The sequence below is a fragment of the Mercenaria mercenaria genome, chromosome 18, assembly GCF_021730395.1.
Source record: "Mercenaria mercenaria strain notata chromosome 18, MADL_Memer_1, whole genome shotgun sequence".
Classification (NCBI taxonomy): Eukaryota; Metazoa; Mollusca; class Bivalvia; order Venerida; family Veneridae; genus Mercenaria; species Mercenaria mercenaria.
The window spans coordinates 31,015,544-31,040,838 of record NC_069378.1 but is presented as its reverse complement, the minus strand read 5'-3'; the positions used below and the strand labels follow the sequence as shown (position 1 = coordinate 31,040,838).

At 35.3% G+C, this 25,295-nt stretch overlaps 1 protein-coding gene across 1 annotated transcript; it reads right to left on the bottom strand.

Moving 5' to 3' along the window:
• Positions 1–3,814: 3,814 nt before the first annotated feature.
• LOC123538078 (mucin-2-like) lies at positions 3,815–21,211 on the bottom strand. The gene is made up of 10 exons (XM_053529766.1): positions 21,160–21,211; positions 15,405–15,562; positions 15,086–15,140; positions 14,159–14,308; positions 12,338–12,544; positions 11,428–11,577; positions 11,070–11,255; positions 7,344–7,562; positions 5,709–6,425; positions 3,815–5,634 (listed from the first exon to the last, which is right to left on the bottom strand). The coding sequence occupies exons 1-10, from the start codon at positions 21,209–21,211 to the stop codon at positions 3,815–3,817; spliced, it is 3,714 nt and encodes a 1,237-aa protein (XP_053385741.1).
• Between the last annotated feature and the right edge of the window lie 4,084 nt (positions 21,212–25,295).

Genomic DNA, 25,295 nt, shown 5'->3' with positions numbered 1-25,295 from the left:
AAAAGTTAACTTATAAACGTAGAGAGTAGAATATGACAATGAGCTTCTTTTGCTAGTTACAAAGCTTAGTTGAAGTTATCCCTTTTGCTAGTTACAAAGCTTAGTTGAAATGACCCCCTTAAAGGTGATCCAAGTAGTGGATTTGTTCAAAACTTTGACATCTGACTATCTACACTTTTATATGGTATATGCAAGCTTATAATACATTTTATATTTTCACTAAAGGTATTATCGAAATTTCCAAAGTTGAAATAATGTAACCTGTGGGTATATTCGTGTGTAGTGAGATATCAACGGACGAATAACAGTACTAAAGGGACTAGTGCTGGAGCCATCTAGTCAATTGAGGAGGCTACAGATTTCTATACAAGGGCCAGGTTTTGCTTTATTTGCAATGTGGATGTGCGCTTTACATTTTTACAGAAACAAATAGGAGAGAATTGTGGACTTTAGTATGAGTAAAATAGCCACGCCACAGTAGTGTGATTTTGATGCAATTTTGCAGTAAGCAATATGACAGGAACACTGTCTTAGAGGATACAAGAGTTTTAATTTTCTCTTCATTTTATATCAGTTTTTGGATAATTCTTGAAGATGAGGTAAGGCTTTGGTGTCTAGCTATGTGGCGGCCCTGTGAAATATTTAGCTACGTCCGACCTATCAGGGTCAATATTATATCATTTGATCAATACTTTAAGTCAATGAGTTTAAACAAATGTTCTTGCTTTGAACTGTAACCGTGTATAATAAGTCTGTTTGAACTATTAAAAATGTTTAATTCGCCAAACTGCTTGAAGATAAAAATTTAAAACACTGTTTATACGGACTTATTGTGTGTTTATTTCGTAGGAAGAAAACGGGGTTCTTGATAATGGCTGCAAAGTAACATATACACAGAAACATGTACTGGCTGCTTTGTGCCATTTGTGTTTTTTGTTTTGTCGCAGCGACTCAACGACAAACGTCGTTATGGGGCCCCGCCAAGGTCGCCCCCTCGCGGGGCGATTTTCAGCGGGAAGAAACAAGTCGAGGCGACGCTCGACGGGGCAACGCTATAGGGGCGCCATAACGATGTTCGACGTGGCGACATTCGGCGGGGCGACGTTTGGTGGGGCAACGTTCGACAGGGCCCCATAACGACGCTTGTCGTTGCAACGAACGAAATAACGAAACGGCACAAATCAGCAATCATATATCTAAGCGCCTATCGGGCAATTTCTTTGGCAATCAATTTATTTTAGAAAAAGTCCTATAATTATGTTATTATTTGTTTGTCTTTAGCGCCATTTTTATAAAGCTTGCAAGGTATTTAAACCCACACGGTAGCAAATAAAATGTGTAACTACGTATAATTGGGGCTTAGAATGAGATGCTGTATGTCTGTTTTAATTTGTCAGTTTCAGATAACATACTTACTTTTGATAATTCACAATATGGAATTGGGGAGGTTTTTTTTTTAAACAGCGATGATGATACTATTTACATTTCGAAAAGTTCACATTTTGAAGTCATGATGATATGACGCACGCTGTCGTTGGGATCGTGGAGGGTGACAGACTATACTTTTGTTATTGCCAAGAATTATAATTCTCTCATATCTTGTTCTTCACAATTATCAATTTTCTCCAATTTCCTGATTTTTGAAAGAGATTATCTAATGTTGACCTGTCACAAGCAGAATTCGATAGATGAAACTAAAGTGTCCAATGGAGTCATACTCATTGGGAAAGATGATTAAGTTTGTCGCTATCGTTGAGAAAAGAAACTGACAACGGGATCTATTGTAGTCGTTAATGGTAAAGGAAAACAAATGACAACTGGATTCATTGGGGCCGTTAATGGTAAAGGAAAGCGATGACAACCGGATTCATTGTGGTCGTTAATGGTAAAAGGAAAGCAAATGACAACTGGATTCATTGTGGTCGTTAATGGTAAAGGAAAGAAAATGACAACTGGATTCATTGTGGTCGTTAATGGTAAAGGAAAGCAAATGACAACTGGGTTCATTGTTGTCGTTAATGGTAAAGGAAAGCAAATGACAACTGGATTCATTGTGGTCGTTAATGGTAAAGGAAAGCAAATGACAACTGGATTCATTGTGGTCGTTAATGGTGAAGGAAAGCAAATGCCAACAGGATTCATTGTGGTCGTTAATGGTGAAGGAAAGCAAATGCCAACAGGATTCATTGTGGTCGTTAATGGTGAAGGAAAGCAAATGACAACTGGATTCATTGTGGTCGTTAATGGTAAAGGAAAGCAAATGACAACTGGATTTATTATGGTCGCCAACGGTAAAGATAAGCGAATGACAACTGGATTCATTGTGATCGTTGATGATAAAGGAAAGCAAATGACGACTCAAATGACGAGATTCATTTTGGTCCTTAATGTATTCATTATGGTCTTTAATTGTAAAGGAAAGCAAATGCCAACAGGATTCATTGTGGCCGTTAATGGTAAAGGAAAGCAAATGAAAACTGGATTCATTGTGACCGTTAATGGTAAAGGAAAGCAAATGACAACTGGATTCATTGTGGTCGTTAATGGTAAAGGAAAGCAAATGACAACTGGATTCATTGTGGCCGTTAATGGCAAAGGAAAGCAAATGACAACTGGATTCATTGTGGTCGTTAATGGCAAAGGAAAACAAATGACAACTGGATTCATTGGGGCCGTTAATGGTAAAGGAAAGCAATGACAACCGAATTCATTGTGGTCGTTAATGGTAAAAGGAAAGCAAATGACAACTGGATTAATTGTGGTCGTTAATGGTAAAGGAAAGCAAATGACAACTGGATTCATTGTTGTCGTTAATGGTAAAGGAAAGCAAATGACATCGCGATAACTATTATGTTTTACAAAGTGATCATATGACCAGTCGGAAATCTAGACCTAGTGCCACTAGAAGTCGTAACTATTTTGTACTGAGATAGCCGCTCTTACTTCATGTAACAGAAAAGTACCGAAATATTGACTGCACAATCCGACTTAGTGGTATATACTTGCTACGCAAATAAACTAAAAGTATGATCGCTATTTTTAGTAGCGTTTCACAATTATATGGAACACAAAACATGAGCTTATTAGTATATTGTTATACGGCAGCGGTAACTTGTCATTAGTCAGTCGAACCACACAAGACTACCGGATGACAAGTAACAACGGCCGAATGACAAGTTGGTACTGCTGAATGGCAGGTAGGATTAGTGAAGGTGCAATTATATTGATCTCTATTTCCTATGCCTAAAATTGATGCTGATGGGTTTTGTTCAGTATACTCCTTACTTCCGTGATGTTGACTTTTCAGTAAACAATTCTATAATAGCCCTTTTCGGAAACTACATTTATCCGCCCTTAGGTACTCTTTAAAGGAGATACGAATAGACGCGCAAAACTCACAGCTGCACTTCCGGGTAGAACTTTCGTTTCAGCCTCGCTGTGTACAAAACGTTCTAATTCTAGGATGAAAACTGTTGATGTTTCATCAGGAAAAATCTAATATGCGGTTAAAAGAATATAACATACTTTTCTTTCCACATTGAATAGATTAAACTCGTTAGAAAAAAATGATAAAATGCTCGACAGAACCTCGCATTGTATTATCTTATTCAACTCGTTCAATAAATTCAATATGAAAAGACACTATCATGGCTATCACCATAATGCTGTTGTTAAAAGAATTAAAACATGACCTGTTTAGACACCTGTGGGTTAAACTGAGCACTACGCATGTTTGTTCAGTGAATAGGAATAAAATTGTTCGTTGTTAAGATAGGGTTACAAAAGACAAAATGTTCTTAATAAAACATTCAGATTAAAACTCACTAACAAACGACTCATATTTTGTCTCAGGACCTTCAGTTGTTTTCCCTGCTTTAGTAGTTTGTGAGACAGACAACGTTGTTTTTTCATCTGTGGCATAAGAAGTAGATGTCATACGAGTTGCGGTCTCTTCTGTTGTTGAGGCGAGAGACGAAGACGACATGCCAGTTATAAACACTCTTGTTGTCGTGGCAGGAGACGTAGATGTTAAGTCAGTTGTTTTCTCTTCTGTTGTTACGGCAGGAGATTCGGATGTCATGTCAGTTACTTTCCCCTCTGTTGTTGTGGCAGGAGATGTAGATGTCATGTAAGTTATTTTCCCCTCTGTTATTGTGGCAGGAGATGTAGAGGTCATGTCAGTAATTTTCCTCTCTGTTGTTTTTGCAGGAGATGTAGATGTCATGCCAGTCGTTTTCTCCTCTGTTGTTGTTGCAGGAGATGTAGATGTCATGTCAGTTGTTTTCTGTTCTATTGTTGTTGCAGGAAATGTAGATGTCACGTCAGTTGTTTTCTCCTTTGTTATTGTGGCAGATAATGTAGATGACATGTCAGCTGTTTTCTCCTTTGTTGTTGTGGCAGGAGATGAAGATGTCATGTCAGTTGTTTTCTTTTCTGTTGTTGTGGCAGGAGATGTAGATGTCATGTCAGTCGTTTTCTCCTCCGTGGTTGTTGCAGGAGATGTAGATGTCATGTCAGTTGTTTTCTCCGCTGTTGTTGTGGCAGGAGATGTAGATGTCATGCCAGTTGTTTTCTCTTCTGTAGATGTAACAGGAGATGTAGATGTCATGTCAGTTGTTTTCTCTTCTGTTGTTGTGGCAGGAGATGTAGATATCATGTCAGTTGTTTTCTCCTCCGTGGTTGTTGCAGGAGATGTAGATGTCATGTCAGTTGTTTTCTCCTCTGCTGTTGTGGCAGGAGATGTAGATGTCATGTCAGTTGTTTTCTCTTCTGTTGTTGTGGCAGGAGATGTAGATATCATGTCAGTTGTTTTCTCCTCCGTGGTTGTTGCAGGAGATGTAGATGTCATGTCAGTTGTTTTCTCTTCTGTTGTTGTGGCAGGAGATGTAGATGTCATGTCAGTTGTTTTCTCCTCCGTGGTTGTTGCAGGAGATGTAGATGTCATGTCAGTTGTTTTCTCCGCTGTTGTTGTGACAGGAGATGTAGATGTCATGTCAGTTGTTTTCTCCGCTGTTGTTGTGGCAGGAGATGTAGATGTCATGTCAGTTGTTTTCTCTTCTGTAGATGTAACAGGAGATGTAGATGTCATGTCAGTTGTTTTCTCTTCTGTTGTTGTGACAGGAGATGTAGATGTCATGTCAGTTGTTTTCTCCTCCGTGGTTGTTGCAGGAGATGTAGATGTCATGTCAGTTGTTTTCTCTTCTGTAGATGTAACAGGAGATGTAGATGTCATGTCAGTTGTTTTCTCTTCTGTTGTTGTGACAGGAGATGTAGATGTCATGTCAGTTGTTTTCTCCTCCGTGGTTGTTGCAGGAGATGTAGATGTCATGTCAGTTGTTTTCACTTCTGTAGATGTAACAGGAGATGTAGATGCCATGTCAGTTGTTTTTTCCTCTGTTGTTGTTGCAGGAAATGTAGATATCATGTCAGTTGTCATCTCTTTTGTTTTTGTGGCAGGAGATGTAGATGCCATGCCAGTCGTTTTCTCTTCTGTAGTTGTGGCAGGAGATGTAGATGTCATGCCAGTCGTTTTCTCTTCTGTAGTTGTGGCAGGAGATGTAGATGTCATGCCAGTCGTTTTCTCTTCTGTAGTTGTGGCAGGAGATGTAGATGTCATGCCAGTCGTTTTCTCTTCTGTAGTTGTGGCAGGAGATGTAGATGCCATGCAGTCGTTTCTTTCTGTGTTGTGCAGGAGATTAGATGTCTGCCATCGTTTCTCTCTGTAGTTGTGGCAGGAGATGTAGATGTCATGCCAGTCGTTTTCTCTTCTGTAGTTGTGGCAGGAAATGTAGATGTCATGTCTGTTTTTATCTCCTCTGCTGTTGTGGCAATAGATGTAGATGTCATGTCAGTTGTTTTCTCCTCTGTTGTTGCTACTACAGGAGATGTAGATGTCATGTCGGTTGTTTTCTCCTTTGTTGTTGTTACAGGAGATTTAGATGCCATGTCAGTCGTTTTCTCTTTTGTTGCAGCTTGAGACGTTGATGACATGTCAGTTGTTGTCTCTTCTGTTGTTGTGGCAGGAGATGTAGATGTCATGTCAGTTGTTTTCTCCTCTGTTGCTGCTGCTGCAGGAGATGTAGATATCATGTCGGTTGTTTTCTCCTTTGTTGTTGTTGCAGGAGATTTAGATGCCATGTCAGTCGTTTTCTCCTTTGTTGTAGCTTGAGACGTTGATGACATGTCAGTTGTTTTTTCTCCTGTTGTTGTGACAAGAGATGTAGATATCATGTAAGAGGATCCTGTTGTAGTATTAATTTCTTCTGTTGATGAAACAGGAGTTGTGAATGGGATGTCAGTTGTTGCAGATGATGTGGATCCTGTTATAGTATTAATTTCTTCTGTTGTTAAATCAGGAGTTGTGGTTGTGATATCGGTTGCTTTTTTCTCTGTAGTTGTGACAGGTGATGAGAATGTATAGAGAGCTGTAAAGATATTGGCACACTTACTAATATAAGGTAAAACATATTATCACATAGTTTGTATATCATTAAGGTTGTAAGATCATGTGCTTATGATATTCGAGTTGTTTCTGTTACTATGGGTAGCAATTTTGAAACCATTCATGAAGTCGTCGAATGCAATTTCTATTTTTGATGTTGCCATAATTCAGTAAGATGTTTAGAAGGTAACACCCTGACATGCATGTACAGCTGAACTTTAAAGGAATATTCAGATATTTTTTACGAGAGAAGAGATACATGGTGTATTTATACTAATTAACTCCGCTTTGTTTATGAAAGAGACTTTTTATCTATTAGTAACTAAATCTTCCTATGGTAGTCGTTTAATGACTATATCTGGAATTACGAAAATACGTTACAAATTATCCTATTATGACCTTTACACTGCAAGTATCTAACGTTGTCCGTCCTAAACGACAGTAACATCAAAAAGAAATGTGATAAATGACATTATATAGCAATTTTTAGATGTTATCCATACCTGTCATGGTCAGTAAAATATAAAGTTATTGCGCACACACGCCGTTAACGTAAGAAATAATCTATCTATCTTACTTACTTTTGAATTTTGTCCACAATTTTGACTGAATACCCCTTTAATGTATCGAATGAATACCTCATACGAAAAATACTTGCTTAAAAGTATCCAATCCCTTTCTTGTAGCACGTATAAGTACTAATTAAGATATTGATAAACAAACATTTATCTTTAATTGCCAAAAATGTCCACTATAAAATACTGTCATTTTGTCATTTCTGAAAATTAATGTAATTAACATAGGATTAAACCATTTGTTACTTAAAGTTAAGGTTAAATCGAAAATAACTAATGTCATATTTTTTTTACCAAATGGAGTACTAATAAAAGTAGATATATACTTGACGTTGTTGTCATTCCAGGTGTTGTAGGTTTTGTCGTTGTCGACGACGAGGATGTTGAAAATGATGACGACGACGAAGAAGATGGTGATGATGATGACGATGATGATGAACTACTGGAAGATATATCTCTACACGTAAGACAACAATCTCTCTCTGGATTTTCATATGTTGAGCAGAGGAAAGGAAGACAGACGATCTGATCGCCATACGGACAGTCTGCAAACAAGAATTTTGTGCTTTAAGGTATTTACCGTCTATTCGAGAGTCTTAAAATAAAAATAAAGATGACGAAAAAATGTATTCATAACTTTGTATTTACGCAAATAATGAATTTCTTTGACAAATTGAAATTAGAACAAAAATTCTATTTCAGAATAAGTTGACTGGCTGCGTAATGCAAGTGGCTGTTTAACACAAGGGGTCGCTATGGCAGGTTTAAATTATTTTTTTCTTGTTACTCGTTATGATAGTGTTCAAATTAAACAAGAGATTGCTTTACAAATTGAGATTGACAATCAAGTTTAATCATTAAAAAGATTTGATACGGTATTTTACGATTGAAATAAAATAATGTGCTTAGTACTTGATACAGAGATATATTAAGAAAAAATATTGAATATGATGATCGTACTATATCGATTAATTTGTACACCTTTTACCAATTAACGGTTGTGACCTAACACTTAAGATAATTCATATTAATATTTTTTTATAAACAAATTTTTATATTCAAGTATAACCATAAAGTGGTCAAAATCTTATTCTGTTTTTTTTATTCATAGATAACATTTGTGTCAACCTCAATTCTTTAGGCCAATAAAACATTAACAGCACTGAACTATCATGTCGAGAGTTATCCGTTGAGAGAAACAATGTTTTTGAAGTAATAAATTGGCATGCCTTTCGATGTACAATGCATTATTATGTCTCCCGCCCCCAACCACCCCACCCCTCCTCTGAAGGAAACATATTGTTTTTGCCCTGTCCGTCCGTCCGTCTTCCCGTCCGTCCGTACGTCACACTTCATTTCCGAACAATAACTGGAGAATCATTTGACCTAGAACTTTCAAACTTCAAAGATTGGTAGGACTTATGAAGGAGACGACCCCTATTGTTTTTGGGTTCACTCCGTCAAAGGTCAAGGTCACAGGGGCCTGAACATGGAAAACCATTTCCGATCAATAACTCAAGAATAACTTGACCCAGAATGTTGAAACTTCATAGGATGATTGGTCATGCACAGTAAATGACCCCTATTGATTTTGGGTTCACTCTGTTAAAGGTCAAGGTCACAGGGGCCTGAACATTGAAAACAATTTCCGGTCAGTAACTTGAGAACCTCTTGACCCAGAATGTTGAAACTTAATAGGATGATTGGTCATGTAGAGTAGATGACTCCTATCGATTTTGGGGTCATTCTGTTAAAGGTCAAGCTCATAAGGGCCTGAACATCGAAAACCATTTCCGATCAATAACTTGAGAACCTCTCGACCCAGAATAATGAAACTTCATAGGATGATTGTTCCTGCAGAGTAAATGACCCCTATTTGTTTTTGGGGTCACTCCATTAAAGGTCAAGGTCACAGGGGCCTGAACAATGATAACCGTTTCCGATCAATAATTTGAGAACCTCTTGACCTAGAATGTTGAAACTTCATAGGAAGATTGAACATGCAGAGTAGATGATCCCTATCGATTTTGGGGTCACTCTGTTAAAGGTAAAGGCCACAAGATCCTGAACATGGAAAACGATTTCCGATCAATAACTTGAGAACCACTTGACCCAGAATGTTAAAACTTCACAGGATGATTGAACATGCAGAGTAGATGACCCCTATTGATTTTTGGGTCAGTCTATTAAAGGTCAAGGTCACAGGGGCCAGGTCATGTAAAATCATTTCCGGAAAATAACTTGAGAACCACTTGACCTAGAATGAAACTTAATAGAATGATTGGACATGCAGAGTAGATGACCCCTATTAATTTTGGGGATCACTTGATCAAAAGTCAAGGTCACAGGAGCCTGAACAGTGACTTGAGAACCACTAGGCCAAGAGTGTTGAAACTTAGCGGGATGACTGGACATGCCAAGTAGATGATCCCTATTGCAGCCAACCATCAGTGTCTCTTCGACTTTCGCTCCTTACCCTTATTGACTTCTTGCCTATAGGACTTTGCATTCGGGGAGACATGCGTTTTTTTACAAAAGCAATTTCTAGTTATTTTTTCAAGACAAAAAGAACCTTAAAACTTTCAACATTGTTAAATCAGAATTCTTTTACTGAATATTTTTAATTAGGTAATGGTTACAATTCGGAAAATCTCTACATCTAGCATTTGACTGCGTTACTAACACATTCTGAAAGATGTTCTATATGTTTGACAGACTATAAAAAAATACTCCTAAAGCCTAAAACACACTAAATCACTCTGGCTGTAATTTTTATTTACAATTCCTATCAGATTGAACGTTCTTTCTCAAATTTAAAAAACAATGACATTAATATGGAGAAATGTTCTATTAAAATAAGAATGTTAATCAACATCTTTAAGCAAAACTAAGCCATTAAAATAAGAATGTTAATCAACATCTTTAAGCAAAACTAAGCCAGGTACAGTTAATCATCAAAGAAAATGAGAATAGATACATACCAGTGATGCCAGTGCTGACTTGTGTACACGAAAAGCAACAAGAGGCTTCAACAACTGGGTCATAACACTCGTCTATTGTTGACTCACGAATCAAATTACCACACGAGTTACCTTCCCTAGTAAAGGATTGATCATCAACACATTCCAAAAGCCGGTCTAAAATGTAGAAGCTTCAGTTAATTCATTGAATTCTTAGAAGAAAAAAAAACCTGTTTAATCTGTCAGTCGATGAAACAACACAATATGTCTGGTAAAGGCAAGGTAAAATTGCTGCTTAGTACAGATGACCTCAAGAATGGTCCTGCTGGCATTTTATATGCAAGTTTTTATTTCCTGCGTCTTTTAGATAAAATGCACGTAGTTAGTTCATAATTAATAAAAATATGTAATAAGATCCTTTGGAACCAAAAAAAAAAATGCAGCCAAGCAAAAAGAAAAAAACGACATTATCAGTTTAATTGAGTCTGTTCATTAGAGGTAATGAAATGTGCAATACCCTTTACGCTGCAGCATAGCCTAGTCATTGAAGTGAATTGACTCCATGGTCCCAAACGACTAGAACTGCATTAAGAGAGCATGTTAAATACAACATTAAAATAATGATAAAATTTGAAATGTTGTACATTTAATTACTAGGTGAAGTTCAAACGCAGCAATATGTCAAAACGAAATGACAGAAATCAGCCACCATAAGGTGAACGGTTCTAAAGAGCGTCTTATATATACAGCAAAGGTAAAATTGAATATTCCCCTTGTGTGACATGAATATGTTTAAGCTAAATAAATGCAAATTTTTTATTTCATTATATTATTCTGATCGTTTGGGATCTGGAGTCAATTCATTTCAATGAAAGAATTCCGCTCTAGGCTATGCTGGAGTGTAAAGGGTATTATTATTATAACAATGAATGTCTACATAAGCTTCAATGGTAGAGGAACATCCTGTTTTTAGAATATAAACAAACAGTAGTCACAGCTGCATAAAATAGTCTTAACGTGAACTCAAACCTCTGACACCACCATTACTCTATAAATAGTTTATTAACACGTCTGATATGGAGGAACATCTACCTGTTTCGAACGGAGGTATCTTTAAAGTAGACGAAGAGGAAGAAAGTGATGACAACGATGTACTACTTAACCTAGTAGTACTGCGTGACGTAGTACCTCGGCACGTGAAACAACAATCACCCTCCGGATTCTCATATGTCGGACAAAGGAAAGAAATACAATACACACGATCCCCATACTGGCATCCTTCAAACAGAAACAAAACATATTTAACAATGAGCAATTTTACAAGTCTATAAACGTATGTTTTTCTCTAACTTTATTGTTACATGATGTTTGTAAACAATTTACTTTGGATATTAAAAGTGGCTTGTGAACACGTTAACTTGAATATAAACTTTGATTGTAAACGTTTTACCTGGGATATCAATGGTGACTTGTGAGCAAGAAAGGCAACATGCATACTCTACGGCTGGGTCATAACACTCCCGCACGTCTCTTTGAACTAAGCTTGCACATTCAAGAACATCCTTGGCAAAGGACGGATCATCCACACATTCTTTATAATCTAAAATTGAAAATGCGTATGCAATTAAATGAGATCTGCTTTTTGATTAAACAAACCTGCGGCAGTGTACTTATCAATGTCTTATTTTGGAGGAACCAGATTCAGGTTTATATAATTTTGCAAGTCCCTGGATCAGTAGTAGACACCTGTTGAATACTGAAGTGTTATAAAATGTAAAACATTTTGAATCATTTCAATGTAGTATTAAAGATGTACATTTAAAATCAACACAATTATAATCACATACTTCAAGTTACCTACTAACGGCTGGCTGTAGCGTACGCACTACATAGCATGTATTATCTTTTTCGATATTTCTTTTTTTTACTTTTATACAAAATGGACTTTTGTCTTCTTAACATGTTTCTACACGGCAATACATCGTCACCTCAATGTAAGAAGTGGGCAACTGCATTGACTCAAAGCAGTACGTATTCACTTTTTGCGCTAACGTGACGACATATCGTTTTTTCCCTAATCTGCTAACCAAAGCAATTAGCGTGAAAATTGCAATAGTTGTAAACTGTTCAGACCCTAAATGGTTTACAATGGCATGGAAAAACACACGATCAACTGGCGATAAATTTAATAGATATTGCAGTAGATATTTTAACATCACAAAAAATCAAAAGCTATGTACTAAGCACTTCAGTTTTATTCATCTAAAACATAACAAATTAGAATTGTCTTTAATGTAAAATGTCCTCAGTGTCGATTTGTCAAACAAAACATGCGTTTGATGAAATAAAACCAAACTTACTTGATGTGTTTATCGAATTATGTGTAGTTACTGTCGGAGATGTTGTAGTTAATAATAATGAAGATTTTGATGTTGATGCTGTTGTAGATGATGTTGAAGAACTACTTGAAGAAAATTGCCTGCATGTAAGACAACAATCTCTTTCAGGATCCGTGTATGATGAACAAAGAAACGGGAGGCAGAATTTACGATCACCGTATTGGCAGTCTGGAAGATAGATCAGACAGGATAGGTATTTCAATGAAAAACAATTGAATAACATAGATTATGATGTAAAATTACGAGATGCTTTGTAAGTTGAAGCACATTTTAAACTAGATCAAAATTTTAAAGAATGTCAGTAATGATTCATTGTGTATTCAAGTATTTCAAGTAGGATCTGTAGGATATCAAATTGTGTCAAACAGGGTCCATTGGATAACCAAGCATGGCACATAGGGTCCATTGGATATCTAAGCAAGGCATATAGGGTCCATTGAATACTCAGCGGTGGCATACAGGGTCCATAGGACATCCAAGCATGGCATAAAGCGTCCATTGGATAGCGGAGCATGGCATTAAGGGTGCATTATATATTCAAGCATGGCAAACAAGGTCCATTTGATATCCAAGTATGGCGTAAAGGGTCCATTGGATATCCCAGTATGGCAAACAGGGTTCATTTGATATCCCATAATAGCATATAGGGTCCAGTAGATATCCATGCATGGCATAAGGGTCCACTGATGTGGCAAACAGAGTTCGTTATATGTTCAAACATGGCATATAGGGTCCATTGGATATCCAAGCATAGCATATAGGGTCCATTGGATATTCAGGCATGGCACACAGGGTCCATGGATATCCAAGCATGGCCTTAAGGGTCCATTGGATATCCAGGCATGACATATAGGGTTCACTGTGTATCCAAGCATAATATAGGGTTCACTGAATATCCAAGGGTGGTGCAAACAGCATTCACTGGATAGTCATGCAAGCATGACAAACCGGGTACATTTGATATCCATGCATTGCAAACAGTGCCCATTAGATATCCAAACATGGCATATAGGGCCCATTGGATATACATGCATGGCATATATGGTCTATTGGATATCCAAGGGTCACAAACAGGGTCCACTGGGTATCGAAGCATGGTAAATAGGGTCCATTATTTACACTCTTCCAATCCGTTTTATTGAAAATTATGACGTTCATTTTATTTGAATCGTAAAAGAAAAACCAGAACAGTTACGACAACGCTGCTTAGTGATAATGGACCGCTGTTTTGATGAGACCGGGAAGCTGATTATAATTTTAAAAAGAACAAAATATATGCAGTTTATGAATAACACTTGATAATAAAATCAAAGGAAAAATAATGTAAATATAAAATATTAATTTATTTTTCCAGTGTTCATGCGAAATGAACTACATAATAGGATCAGCAAATTTGAAATGAATCGATAGAGCGACTCATGGATTTGCCGATCATATTCTGTCGTTCATATCGCATGAACCCCCAAAGATCGTTTCTTAATTGGTTATCCAAGAATGACAGATAGGGCCCATATGATATCTAGGTTCACATACCAAGTTTAACAGAGGATTTCGATAGAAACATTTTACCAAGGAAATCAATACTAACTTATTTTACATTTTACCTGGGATATTAAAACTCAGTCAGTAAATTGTAAACATTTTACCTTGGTAGTTGAAATCGACTTATATACGTTTTACTTGGGATATCAATGGTGACATATGAGCACTTTACCTGGGATATTCCAAATAACTTCTAAACAATTTACCTGGGATATCAATAATGATAAGCAAACGTTATACCTGGGATATTTATGGTGACTTGTGAGCAAGAACGACAACAAGCATACTCTACAGCTGAATCATAACACTCGCGTATATTCCCGTGAATCAAGCTTGCACATTCAAGGACATCCTTGCTAAAGGTAGGATCATCCACACATGCCGTATAATCTGAAATTGGAAAAACACGTGCAGTTATATGAGATTATATTTTGAGTAGACAACCCTGTGCTTTTTATGGATATCTTATTTTACAGGAACCAGATATCAGCGATACGTAAGTTAACAAGTCCCCGGATCAGTAGAAGGAACCTTCGAAGTTCGAAGTCTAAGATATCTTTAATGATTTTATTTTAGTACTAAAAATTAAATTTGATATTAAAGGGACTAGACTCCAGAGTTTGGGTAAAAATGGTCTTTCCTAAAAGTTGAAGTTTGGCCATATTGTGAACATAAGACCAAATGTTTCGTTTTTAAACTACCATAAGATGCTAAATCAGGACAAGACGGAGGAATTCCTACTTAACGGCTTTATAATTAAGTCAGAATGCTTTGGATTCCCCATGACAAACGCTTTTCAATTTTGAATACGAAACATTCGTAAGCACAACTAATTATCATGTGTTACTGTCAGTAATTAGGTTTCAGAACCTTCATAAAGATATAGTAATAATTTCCGAAAATTTTCTTCTTTCTTTGTTTTTGTTAGATCTGGAGGTCAGTCCCTTTAGTATTGTTTTAGATATTTTCATATCAATTTGATCGTTTACTTTGTGACAATTGTTTGCATGGCAATACCAATTTGATGTTTTTCCTTACATTCTAACCAGGAGTTTGCGAATATTACAAAGGCGGCCAAAAATACAATATTATAAACAAGATTATGGCATAAATGGCTAAAATGAACTGAAAAATACATGATCCCTTAAATTATCCAGTGATAAATACAATAATGCACACGTTCTTTAAGCACCATTAAAATCACTTTACCAACTGCAGTATTCTTTACAATGATATACAAATTCTTCAGTTTAAAATCTACATTTAAAAGAATTTTAGAAACGGGGCATCATATGGGTTTCACGTTCGGTTTCAACGACCTTTTCATTCTTGTAAATCCTAATTGCCTTTCATGGAAATTTTCCTTAGAGTTGTGTCAAACAAAACAACTGTTTGATGATACAAAAGCAAATTTACCTCTGGTTATTGAATCATGTGTAGTTATTGTCGGAGATTTTGTTGTTGTTAATGTTGTTGTTGTTGTTGTTGATGATGCTGATGATGATGATGATAATTTTGATGTTGAAGATGACGTTGAACTACTCGAAGAAAATTGTCCGCATGTTAGACAGCAATCTCTCTCAGGATCGGTGTATGTTGAACAAAGGAATGGGAGACAGAATTCACGGTCGCCGTACTGACAGTCTAAAATAAAGCAGTCTAGCAATGTATTTAGATGAAACACATTTGAATATCATACAGTATAATGACTGACTGAAAGTTACTCTATAGTATTGACCATTTATCCAGGTTTTTCACTGTAGCACATCAACATTGGTTAAAAACATAAGTATGCTTATTACGTACGACAAATCTATAGTCTTTTGTAATATACAAGTTCTTGTACATGAATGCCCTTGTTCAGTAATCTAAAATTAACTAAAATTAAATATGAACGGATGATAATCGTTGCTTATAAAATATTTTTATTGATTAATTTTTTATTTATAATATAAGTACACAGTTTAATTTATTATCTTAGTTTTACATTAAGGCATCTGCTACAGTAAGTCATAAAGAAAAATGGCGAATTGCCTTGGATGCCTATTTTGACTTGTGAACACGAAAAACAACATGCATCTTGAACATTCAGGTCGTTACATCTTCTCGTGGTCGTCTCGTGGATTAAACGACCGCATGAGTTACCGCCCTCGGTAAACAAAGGATCGTCCACACACTTTTCTGCAAAATAGGAATAAACAAGGGAATGAAGTATTGCCATGCAATACAAAGTCACCTACTGGAAGGCACCTAAATTTCTCTACTGCAGTATAGCATAATGAACTGATATCTGTCAATGATGTATAAACAATATTGTACTATATAATACAGTATGTTATAAACAAAAGACTTGGATTAAAAGATTAAAATTTGTATATATAAAACCCTATAGTTGTTTTCATATAGCATTTTGGCCGATTATCAAAAAGGTAACGTTACTTATAGTAAAACAAAAAAACATATAAGTTCACACAAAACTCTTTACCAGGTAGAGATAGGTCAAAATACACCTAAAAATTGGATGTAACATGCATGTTGTACCACAGAAAACTGGTCTCGACTTTTCACTGCGGTCTGTAATAAGTAAGTTACAATATAAGCTATTTTTAGTAATAATAAAGAGACATAATTCTAAAAAACAAGAGTGTCTCATGCGGGTGAACATTTGTGCCAAGTTACATCAAAATCCCTCCATGTATAAAGTAGAAATGCTCCGGACAAAGTCATTCTTGAATTTGGCATTTGACCTCTAAGCGTGACCTTGACCTTAGACCTAAGGACCTGATTCTTGCGCACAACAATCCGTCTTATAATAGTGAACATTTATGTCAAGTTACATCAAAATCCCTCCATGCATGAAGAAGAAGTGTTCCAGTCAAAGTCATTCTTGTATCTGACCTTTGGCATCTGTGTGTGACCTTGACCTTCGACCTAGGGACCAGGTTCTTGTGCATGACACTCCCTCTTATATTGGTGAACATCTGTGCCAAGTAATGTTCGAATCCCTTCATGGATGACACAGTTATGAACCGGACAGGCAAAAAGCTCTGTTGACATTTGACCTCAAATTTTGACCTTGACCTTTCAGCTAGGGGTCCGCGTTTTGCGCGACATGTCGTCTCATCATGGGAAACATTTAGGCCAAGTAATATTAAAATCCCTTCATGGATGACAGAGTTATGGACCGGACACGAAACAGACCCTGTTCATGCCATGTTGACATTTGAGCTTGACCTTTGAGGTAGGGGTCTGAAAGTCAAGCATGACACATTGTCTTATTATGAGGTACATTTGTGCCAAGTAATATTAAAATCCCTTCATGGATGGCAGAGTTATGGACCGGACAGAAAAAAAGCCCTGTTGACCTTTGACCTCAAATTGTGACCTTGACCTTTAAGCTAGGGATCCGCGTTTGTGCAATACACGTTGTCTCATCACGGGAAACATTTGTGCCAAGTAATATTAAAATCCCTTCATGGATGACAGAGATATGGACCGGACACGAAATTGCGGACGGACGGAAAGACGGACGGAATGACGGAAGGACGGAAAAGCGTGTTCCTATAGTCCCCGAAACTTGTTTTCAACCAGTAGGGGACTAATTAGTCACATACATTGTAAATAAATTTGATTTAGAAACAAAATGTCGATTTCAATTATCCTCGTTAGTAATCATGTGTCAATGGATATTGAACAAAGAAAATAAGTTGAATGTCAATTTCAATACAGTTGTTAGATATACAATGTATATCTAAAATACGTTTGAATGACAAGAATATCATGTAAGTATCTTAAATGATGCATTTATCTATGATAAAAATGCAAGTATTGGAGTTATGTTTTAAATGAGCAATTCATAACATTTGTATTTAACAACGGTTTATTGAATGAAATTTGATGTCGTCTTTATAACTGTAGCATGAGCTAAATGATGATATTTGCAAATATGAAATTACCAGTTATCAAAATGTTTTCCGACAGAAGCGATTAAACTGGACATAGCAACAATTACGCATAGCAACAATAAGATCCAAAGGTCAGAAAATCATTACATACAGCATATATAATCTAAAACATTGAATGATTTGTTGCCAACATACATTGCATGCATTCATTTATCTACCTAACTATCTATCTACCTAACTATCTCTATCTAACGTGTGTTTTTTTTTTAACATAAATAGAATGCTTCACTCTGTATTACTTAGATGATGATAAACGGTATTTTATATTGTTTATATTGACCTCTTTGCCAGGTCACTCCACGAGGCTTCATTTAGTTATCACAACAATACTGATATCTATATCTTGTGTCAAACAAGGGCAGCGCCTAATTGTAGCATATTTGTACACTTTGTCAATTTAAGCATCTTCCAATTCATTAAGTTCTTTTTAATAATGTATTCATTCAAACTATTTATTCATAATTTGAACTTTTTGTCCTAGTATCTGTTTTTGTGAATTAAGTTTATCCAGCTCATTCGTTGTTACATCCGGTTGTTTATTAAATACTTGTTGAAACTTCAAACACTCACCTATATATTTTGGCAATATCTTTCATGGTATATATTTCTCAAATAACTTGCACATTCAGAAAAAATACATATCAAAGTTATAATTTATGATTAAATGAAACACAAAATCATAATAGAGTAGTTCAAATACATTTATTGGTTAATCAATTTGATTTTCTATCTGTACATGTACGTTATAAAGATACAAAAGTGTTAAATTTTCACAGGTATGTGTAGGGGCCAAATATTAAACCATAATTACATATGTTTACAAATAACGGATAAATTTTGTCCGGATTTTTCTGTCTGCTAACGAAGTTTGTTTGTTTCTAAACTATAGACGTTTCTGTGTATCTATTGGTTGATGAAGTAGAAAAGATCATAAGATACCATAGCGTCTTTCCTTTTATTTTTTGAAATTTGAATTTTTTATCAACACCATATTTTACCATTGCATAATTACTGACAAACTGCAAATAGAGTATTGTTAATTGGATGTTTTGAGGTAATAACAAGTATGGCAGTAGATCTACGTCTTTAATTATTCATGTAATTGTACATATGTAAAATCTTAAGTTGGCGTAAGAAATAAAAATCCAGTTTCTTTCCTCTGTCATACTTATCTGATTTTTAGCTCAACTATACGAAGTATGGAGAGCCATCCTACTCGACTCGGCGTCGGCGTCCTTCCGCGTCCGCACTATGGTTAAAGTTTTGATGCACTTTCTCTTTATCTTTGTTATTACTTGATGGATTATTTCAAACTTAAAATATTTGTTCCTCATCATAACCCATATCATATAGCACAAGGGTCATAACTCTGACACCAATATTTCATGAATTATAGCCCCTTTTTACTTAGAATTTCAGGTTAAAGTTTTGGTGCAATTTCACTTTATCTCAGTTATTACCAAACGGATTTGATTCAGACTTAAAATAGTTGTTCAACATCATCAACCACATCATATGGCACAAGGGTCATAACTCTGGCACCAATATTTCATGAATCATCCCCCCATCTTACTTATAATTTCAGGTTAAAAAGTTTGGTGCACTTTCACTTTATCTCAGTTATTACTAAATGGATTTGATTCAAATTTAAAACAGTTGTTCAGCATCATCACTCACATCATATGACATAAGGGCTATAATTCTTGCACCAGTATTTCATGAATTATGCCCCCTTTTTACTTATAATTTTAGGTTAAAAAGTTTTGGTGCACTTTCACTCTATCTCAGTTATTACTAAATGGATTTGACTCAAACTTAAAATAGTTGTGCCACATCATCTCCCACATCATATGACATAAGGTCCAAAACTATGGTACTAATATTTAATGAATTATCCCCCTTTTGCTTAGAATTTCAGGTTAAAGTTTTGCTGCACTTTCGCTCTGTCTCAGTTATTACTAAATGGATTTGATTTAAAGTTAAAATAGTTGTGCCACATCATCTCCCACATCATATGACATAAGGTCCAAAACTGTGATACTTATATTTAATGAATTATCCCCCTTTTGCTTAGAATTTCAGGTTAAAGTTTTGATGCACTTTCACTCTATCTCAGTTATTACAAAATGGATTTGATTCAGACTTAAAATAGTTGTTCAACATCATCGACCACATCATATGGCACAAGGGTCATAACTCTAGCACCAATATTTTATTAATTATCCCTTCTTTTTACTTATAATTGCAGGTTAAAGTTTTGATGCACTTTCACTTTATCTCAGTTATTATTAAATGGATTTGATTCAAATTTAAATAGTTCTTCAACATCATCACTCACATCATATGACATAAGGGTTATAATTCTTGCACCATTATTTCATGAATTATGCCCCCTTTTTACTTAGAATTTCAGGTTAAAATTTTAGGTGCACTTTCGCCTTATCTCAGTTATTACTAAATGGATTTGATTCAAACTTTAAATAGTTGTGTCACATCATCTCCCACATCATATGACATAAGGTTCAAAACTATGGTACTAATATTAAATGAATTATCCCCCTTTTGCTTAAAATTTCAGGTTAAAGTTTTGATGCACTTTCACTCTATCTCAGTTATTACAAAATGGATTTGACTCAAACTTAAAATAGTTATTCCACCTTATCACCCACATCATTTGACACAAGGTCCATAACTCTGGCACCAATTTTCCATGAATAATGCCCCCTTTTACTTAGAATTAAAGGATAATTTTGATGCATTTTCACCATATCTCAGTTATTACCAAATAGATTTGATTCAGCATGACACAGGGTGCATCACTCTTGCACCAATATTTCATGAATTATGCCCCCTTTTTGTTAAGAATTATACTTATTTGATTTTTTGATACACTTGATCCTTATCTCTCTTATTACTTAATACTTTTGACACAGACTCAAGCTATTATCCAATATTTCATCCACATTGGAGTCATTAACTACTCCTGTGACAGCTCCAGCTTCGTCAAATGTGCTCAGTTTCACTATCCAGCATCGAAATAGTTGAGCGCGCTGTCTCCTGTGACAGTTCTTGTTTTTACATCTTGTATGCTGATAACGATATACAACGGATGGTATACAAACAATCAGCCAGAGTTTTCCACACTTCTTCTAGCCATGAATGACATATAATAGGTGTTATTTACTGTAGTATGGTAATGTACAAGAGCATAAATGTTTAAGTAATATTTGTTAAAAGCTACTATTTTCTAAAATATTTCTACTGATTTTATCTTACCTGCAGTTACCAACGATACGAAAAATATAAGGGCGGAAATGGTATTCTTCATTTCCTACAACAGTTGCTATGGTAGTAGTTATATCCGGCACGTATCTTTTTGTTTTTCGTCATCTTCTGTTTGTCGTGACGTCATCGGAAAATAAACATGCTGAAATATTTTCTCCCAGTCACTTGATATTGGTACTATGTGTTATTTCTTCATTTTAACTAACAGAATGTCAAGTTTTTTTATCATTTCAAGGGTAACAAAATCGCAGTTTCATATATAACGATCTAAATCAAAGAATTCCCAGTAAATAGATTTTTCATATTTGTTTTGTTTTCTTTTTCCCACTTCAGTCCACATTTTTATTACATATTCATTATATCATCACGTTTAATTCATAAACAGATCTGTTTGTTTTGATACCACATATTAACAATAATTTTGATAAAACAATATATCAATATCCTTTATATAACTCACTTTTCCGCAATAATCTCAAGTAATATTTTCTGTTACTTTATTTCCATGTTGTGTAATAAACTAGCTTGATGAATTATTTATTAGATAACGGTATTTTAAAAACGACAATGGAATGTAATTTTTATTTGTTTTATCAAATTATAGCTATTTGCGAAATGATACAATATAGATCTACTTATTCATAAATAAATAGAACGAAATATTATTTCTCCTCACTCGGAATTACCATCACAACTGGTGAACCTTACGCACTTAAATATAAAGCCTATATTAACTAAATACTGCTTACAGAAGCATTGTTTGTATAGAAAATAATATTTACATTTAGCGTAAAGTGGCGGCTTTATTCGAAACAAGCTTAGCGTAGAAGGTTCTTTCCTTAACGTGTTTTAAAATACTAAAATTGCTAAAAATACTAATACGCTAATTATAAAATATTTTTATTGATTAATTTTTCATCTATAATATAAGTACACAGTTTTATTTATTAAGGCATCTGCTACAATAAGTCATAAAGAAAAATGGCGAATTGCCTTGGATGCCTATTTTGACTTGCGAACACGAAAAACAACATGCATCTTGAACATTTAGGTCATAACATCTTCTCGTGGTCGTCTCGCGGATTAAACGACCGCATGAGTTACTGCCCTCGGTAAACAAAGGATCGTCCACACACTTTTCTGCAAAATAGGAACAAACAAGTGAATGAAGTATTGCCATGCAATACAAAGTCCCCTACTGGAAAGCACCTACATTTCTCTACTGCAGTATAGCATAATGAACTGATATCTGTCAATGATGTATAAACAATATTGTACTATATAATACAGTATGTTATAAACAAAATACTTGGATTACAATTTATATATATAAAAACCTATAATTGTTTTTATATAGCATTTTTGGCCTTTTATCAAAAAGGTAACGTTACTTATAGTAAAATAAATTTCATATAAATCCGCACAAAACTCTTTACCAGGTAGAGATAGGTCAAAATACACCTAAAAATTGGATGTAACATGCATGTTGTACCACAGAAAACTGGTCTCGATTTTTCACTACGGCCTGTAATAAGTAAGTTACAATATAAGCCATTTTTAGTAACAACAAAGAGACATAATTCTAAAAAAACAAGAGTGTCTCATAGTGGTGAACGTTTGTGCCAAGTTACATCAAAATCCCTTCATGCATAAAGAAGAAATGCTCCGGACAAAGTCATTCTTGAATTTGGCATTTGACCTCTAAGCGTGACCTTGACCTTAGACCTAGGGACCTGGTTCTTGCGCACAACAATCCGTCTTTTGCCTCAATCGGGAATCGATCCGACTTCAATTCATCCCATAAGGCAACAATACCCTTCCTCATAAATTCATCCCTCACATTGTATTGTTGGAGATTATATGATATTTTCAGTCTTGACGAGAAAAAGCTAGTGTTAACCGCTTTAGTAAATTTCAGTTTATTCTCCGCGACCACAGGCGCGGAGTATTTGTGATGGCCTTTCATCAGTGCAAATGTATGTCGTAAAGGACGATTTTTACAGTAGATCTATGTCTTTAGTTATTCATGTAATTGTGTACATGAGTAAAACCTTAGGTTGGCGTAAGTTTCTTTCCTCTGTCTTGCTTCTCTGCTTTTCTACATCTTGTAGGTTGATAATGATACACAACGAGGCTAAGTTCTTCCCCATCCCCTATGGTTTCCTACCTTTACAATCTTTACAATTAAGAAACAATGGGTATACAATTAATTAGCGAGATTTGTTCACTCTTCTTCTAGCCATAAAAATATGTAATAAGTGATACATACTGTAGTATGGTACAAGGGCTTAAAGGTTAAAGCAATATTTGTTAAACACTACTAATTTCTAATTTTTATCTTACCAGGGTTTACCAACGATACGAACAATATGATAGCCGGTGTAAGGACGAAAATGGTATTCTTCATTTCCTACAACAGTTGTTATGGTAGTGTGACAGGATGGACGTACCGGGGACAATAACTATCAGAAAAAATCAACACCCTTTACAATATTTACAAATTTATTTACATAACATGATTATTTACAATGAATAAATGATAAAAGAAAAAAAAATCTGATTATAAGAAAGGAAGAAAGAAAATCTGAGCTCAGTATCTCTAGATAAAAAGTTCTAACACTGACAGTTCCGTTTTAACGTGACGTGACACAGTTGTTTCCGTTGATTTCGAACTTTAAGTAACATAAAAATACAACATATCTTCAAGTAAAGTCCCTTTAAACCGTGAATACGTTGACTCCATTTTGGCTCCCTATGATGGTAGGTGATTGCATTCCTGAGCTGACTTCAGAGCACAACAAAAATCATCGTCTTTGCGGTTTACGGCACAACCATGGGACGAAAGCTCTGCGCTGGGAAAATAACATCCAGGCGAGTGAAGACAAGTGAACCTCGGGTATTGTACTTCCGGGTTGTGACATCATCACCAGGTAAAAGTCATCTGGCGGGAGAAGCTAAAATATATAACATATGGTAAGCACCATAGCAAAACAAATAAGTCAGGGCATAAAACTGCCGTAGGCACCCATAAATAATACGTGTTACTTATACAAAATATATGTGCTACTAAGTTCATACGTCACGTGATTAAAATACGTCACTTATTACTTCCATTATTTCTAAAATTAATAATTTAAAAGTCTAAAGTTAAAGTATGGAAAAGATATGAAAAGTTTATGATGAAACATTATAGATACGGAAATGATAAACTGCAGCTATTATTTACAACTACAAATTAGCACAATGCAATGCGAAAAAACGTTATTCAAAAGCTAGCATGAATATAATATCAAATGCCATAAAACAAAACGGACACTGCTTAGATGTGCTATAGTCTGGCACACAAAAATTTCAAATTACAATAACATATTACATACATGGTACTAGACTTGCCACATAGATTTAACATTACAATGCAATGCAGTATCGGCGTTCCATAATTAACAACGAAATGTTTGACATATGTTTTTGAAAAAGAGTACTTTATAATTATCATGTTACACAACTTTCAGTACAAATCTTATAGCTTATAGAAACAAATCATTTTAGACTCCTCTTTCGAAATAATTTACAAAAGTCTGAAAAATTTAATAATGTCATCCTGACATACCGGAACTAGCCAAAAATCACATGCCAAAAGTAAATCTATTACAAAATTCTGTAGAATGACCAAAAATTTACTAAATAAAAATCGTAATTCAAAAATTATACAAAAATCTAACAAATAAACTTCTTACCTCGATCGAGCATAAATTTCTACCAAGAAAACTCAATTTGACATAGATTCGTCTAATGCCGAAATGTGGTGTGCGCTAGGCACATCTAGACCCAGTCTATTTGTAGAGTAATTACCAGCAAAATACTAAATTTCATGGGACTCACGGCTTATGCGTGAACTCTGACTATTTGCTTTTCCATGGGAATCACGATATAGCCGGGAAATCTGACGACTTTGGCGCGGATTGAAATTGACAATTTGAAGCCCGTTATAGTGGTTTTGGGGATAAAAGCATAAATTACTGAAGTTTATAAAATATCAACTTTCTTATTACTGAACCGAATTTAATAAAAGTTTCATGGAAATATAAGTAATGAAATACAGAAAAACATGAGAGGTATTTTATGCG

Bases quoted from the DNA above. Each gene is read 5' to 3' on its own strand.
- LOC123538078 (XM_053529766.1), bottom strand. From the start codon at position 21,211: ATGAAGAATACCATTTCCGCCCTTATATTTTTCGTATCGTTGGTAACT. The intron at 12,545-14,158 runs GTATAACGTTTG...TCTATCTTCCAG, and splicing joins AGTCACCATAAATATCCCAG to ACTGCCAATACGGTGATCGT. The intron at 6,426-7,343 runs GTATATATCTAC...ATATCTTTACAG, and splicing joins TGGAATGACAACAACGTCAA to CTCTCTATACATTCTCATCA.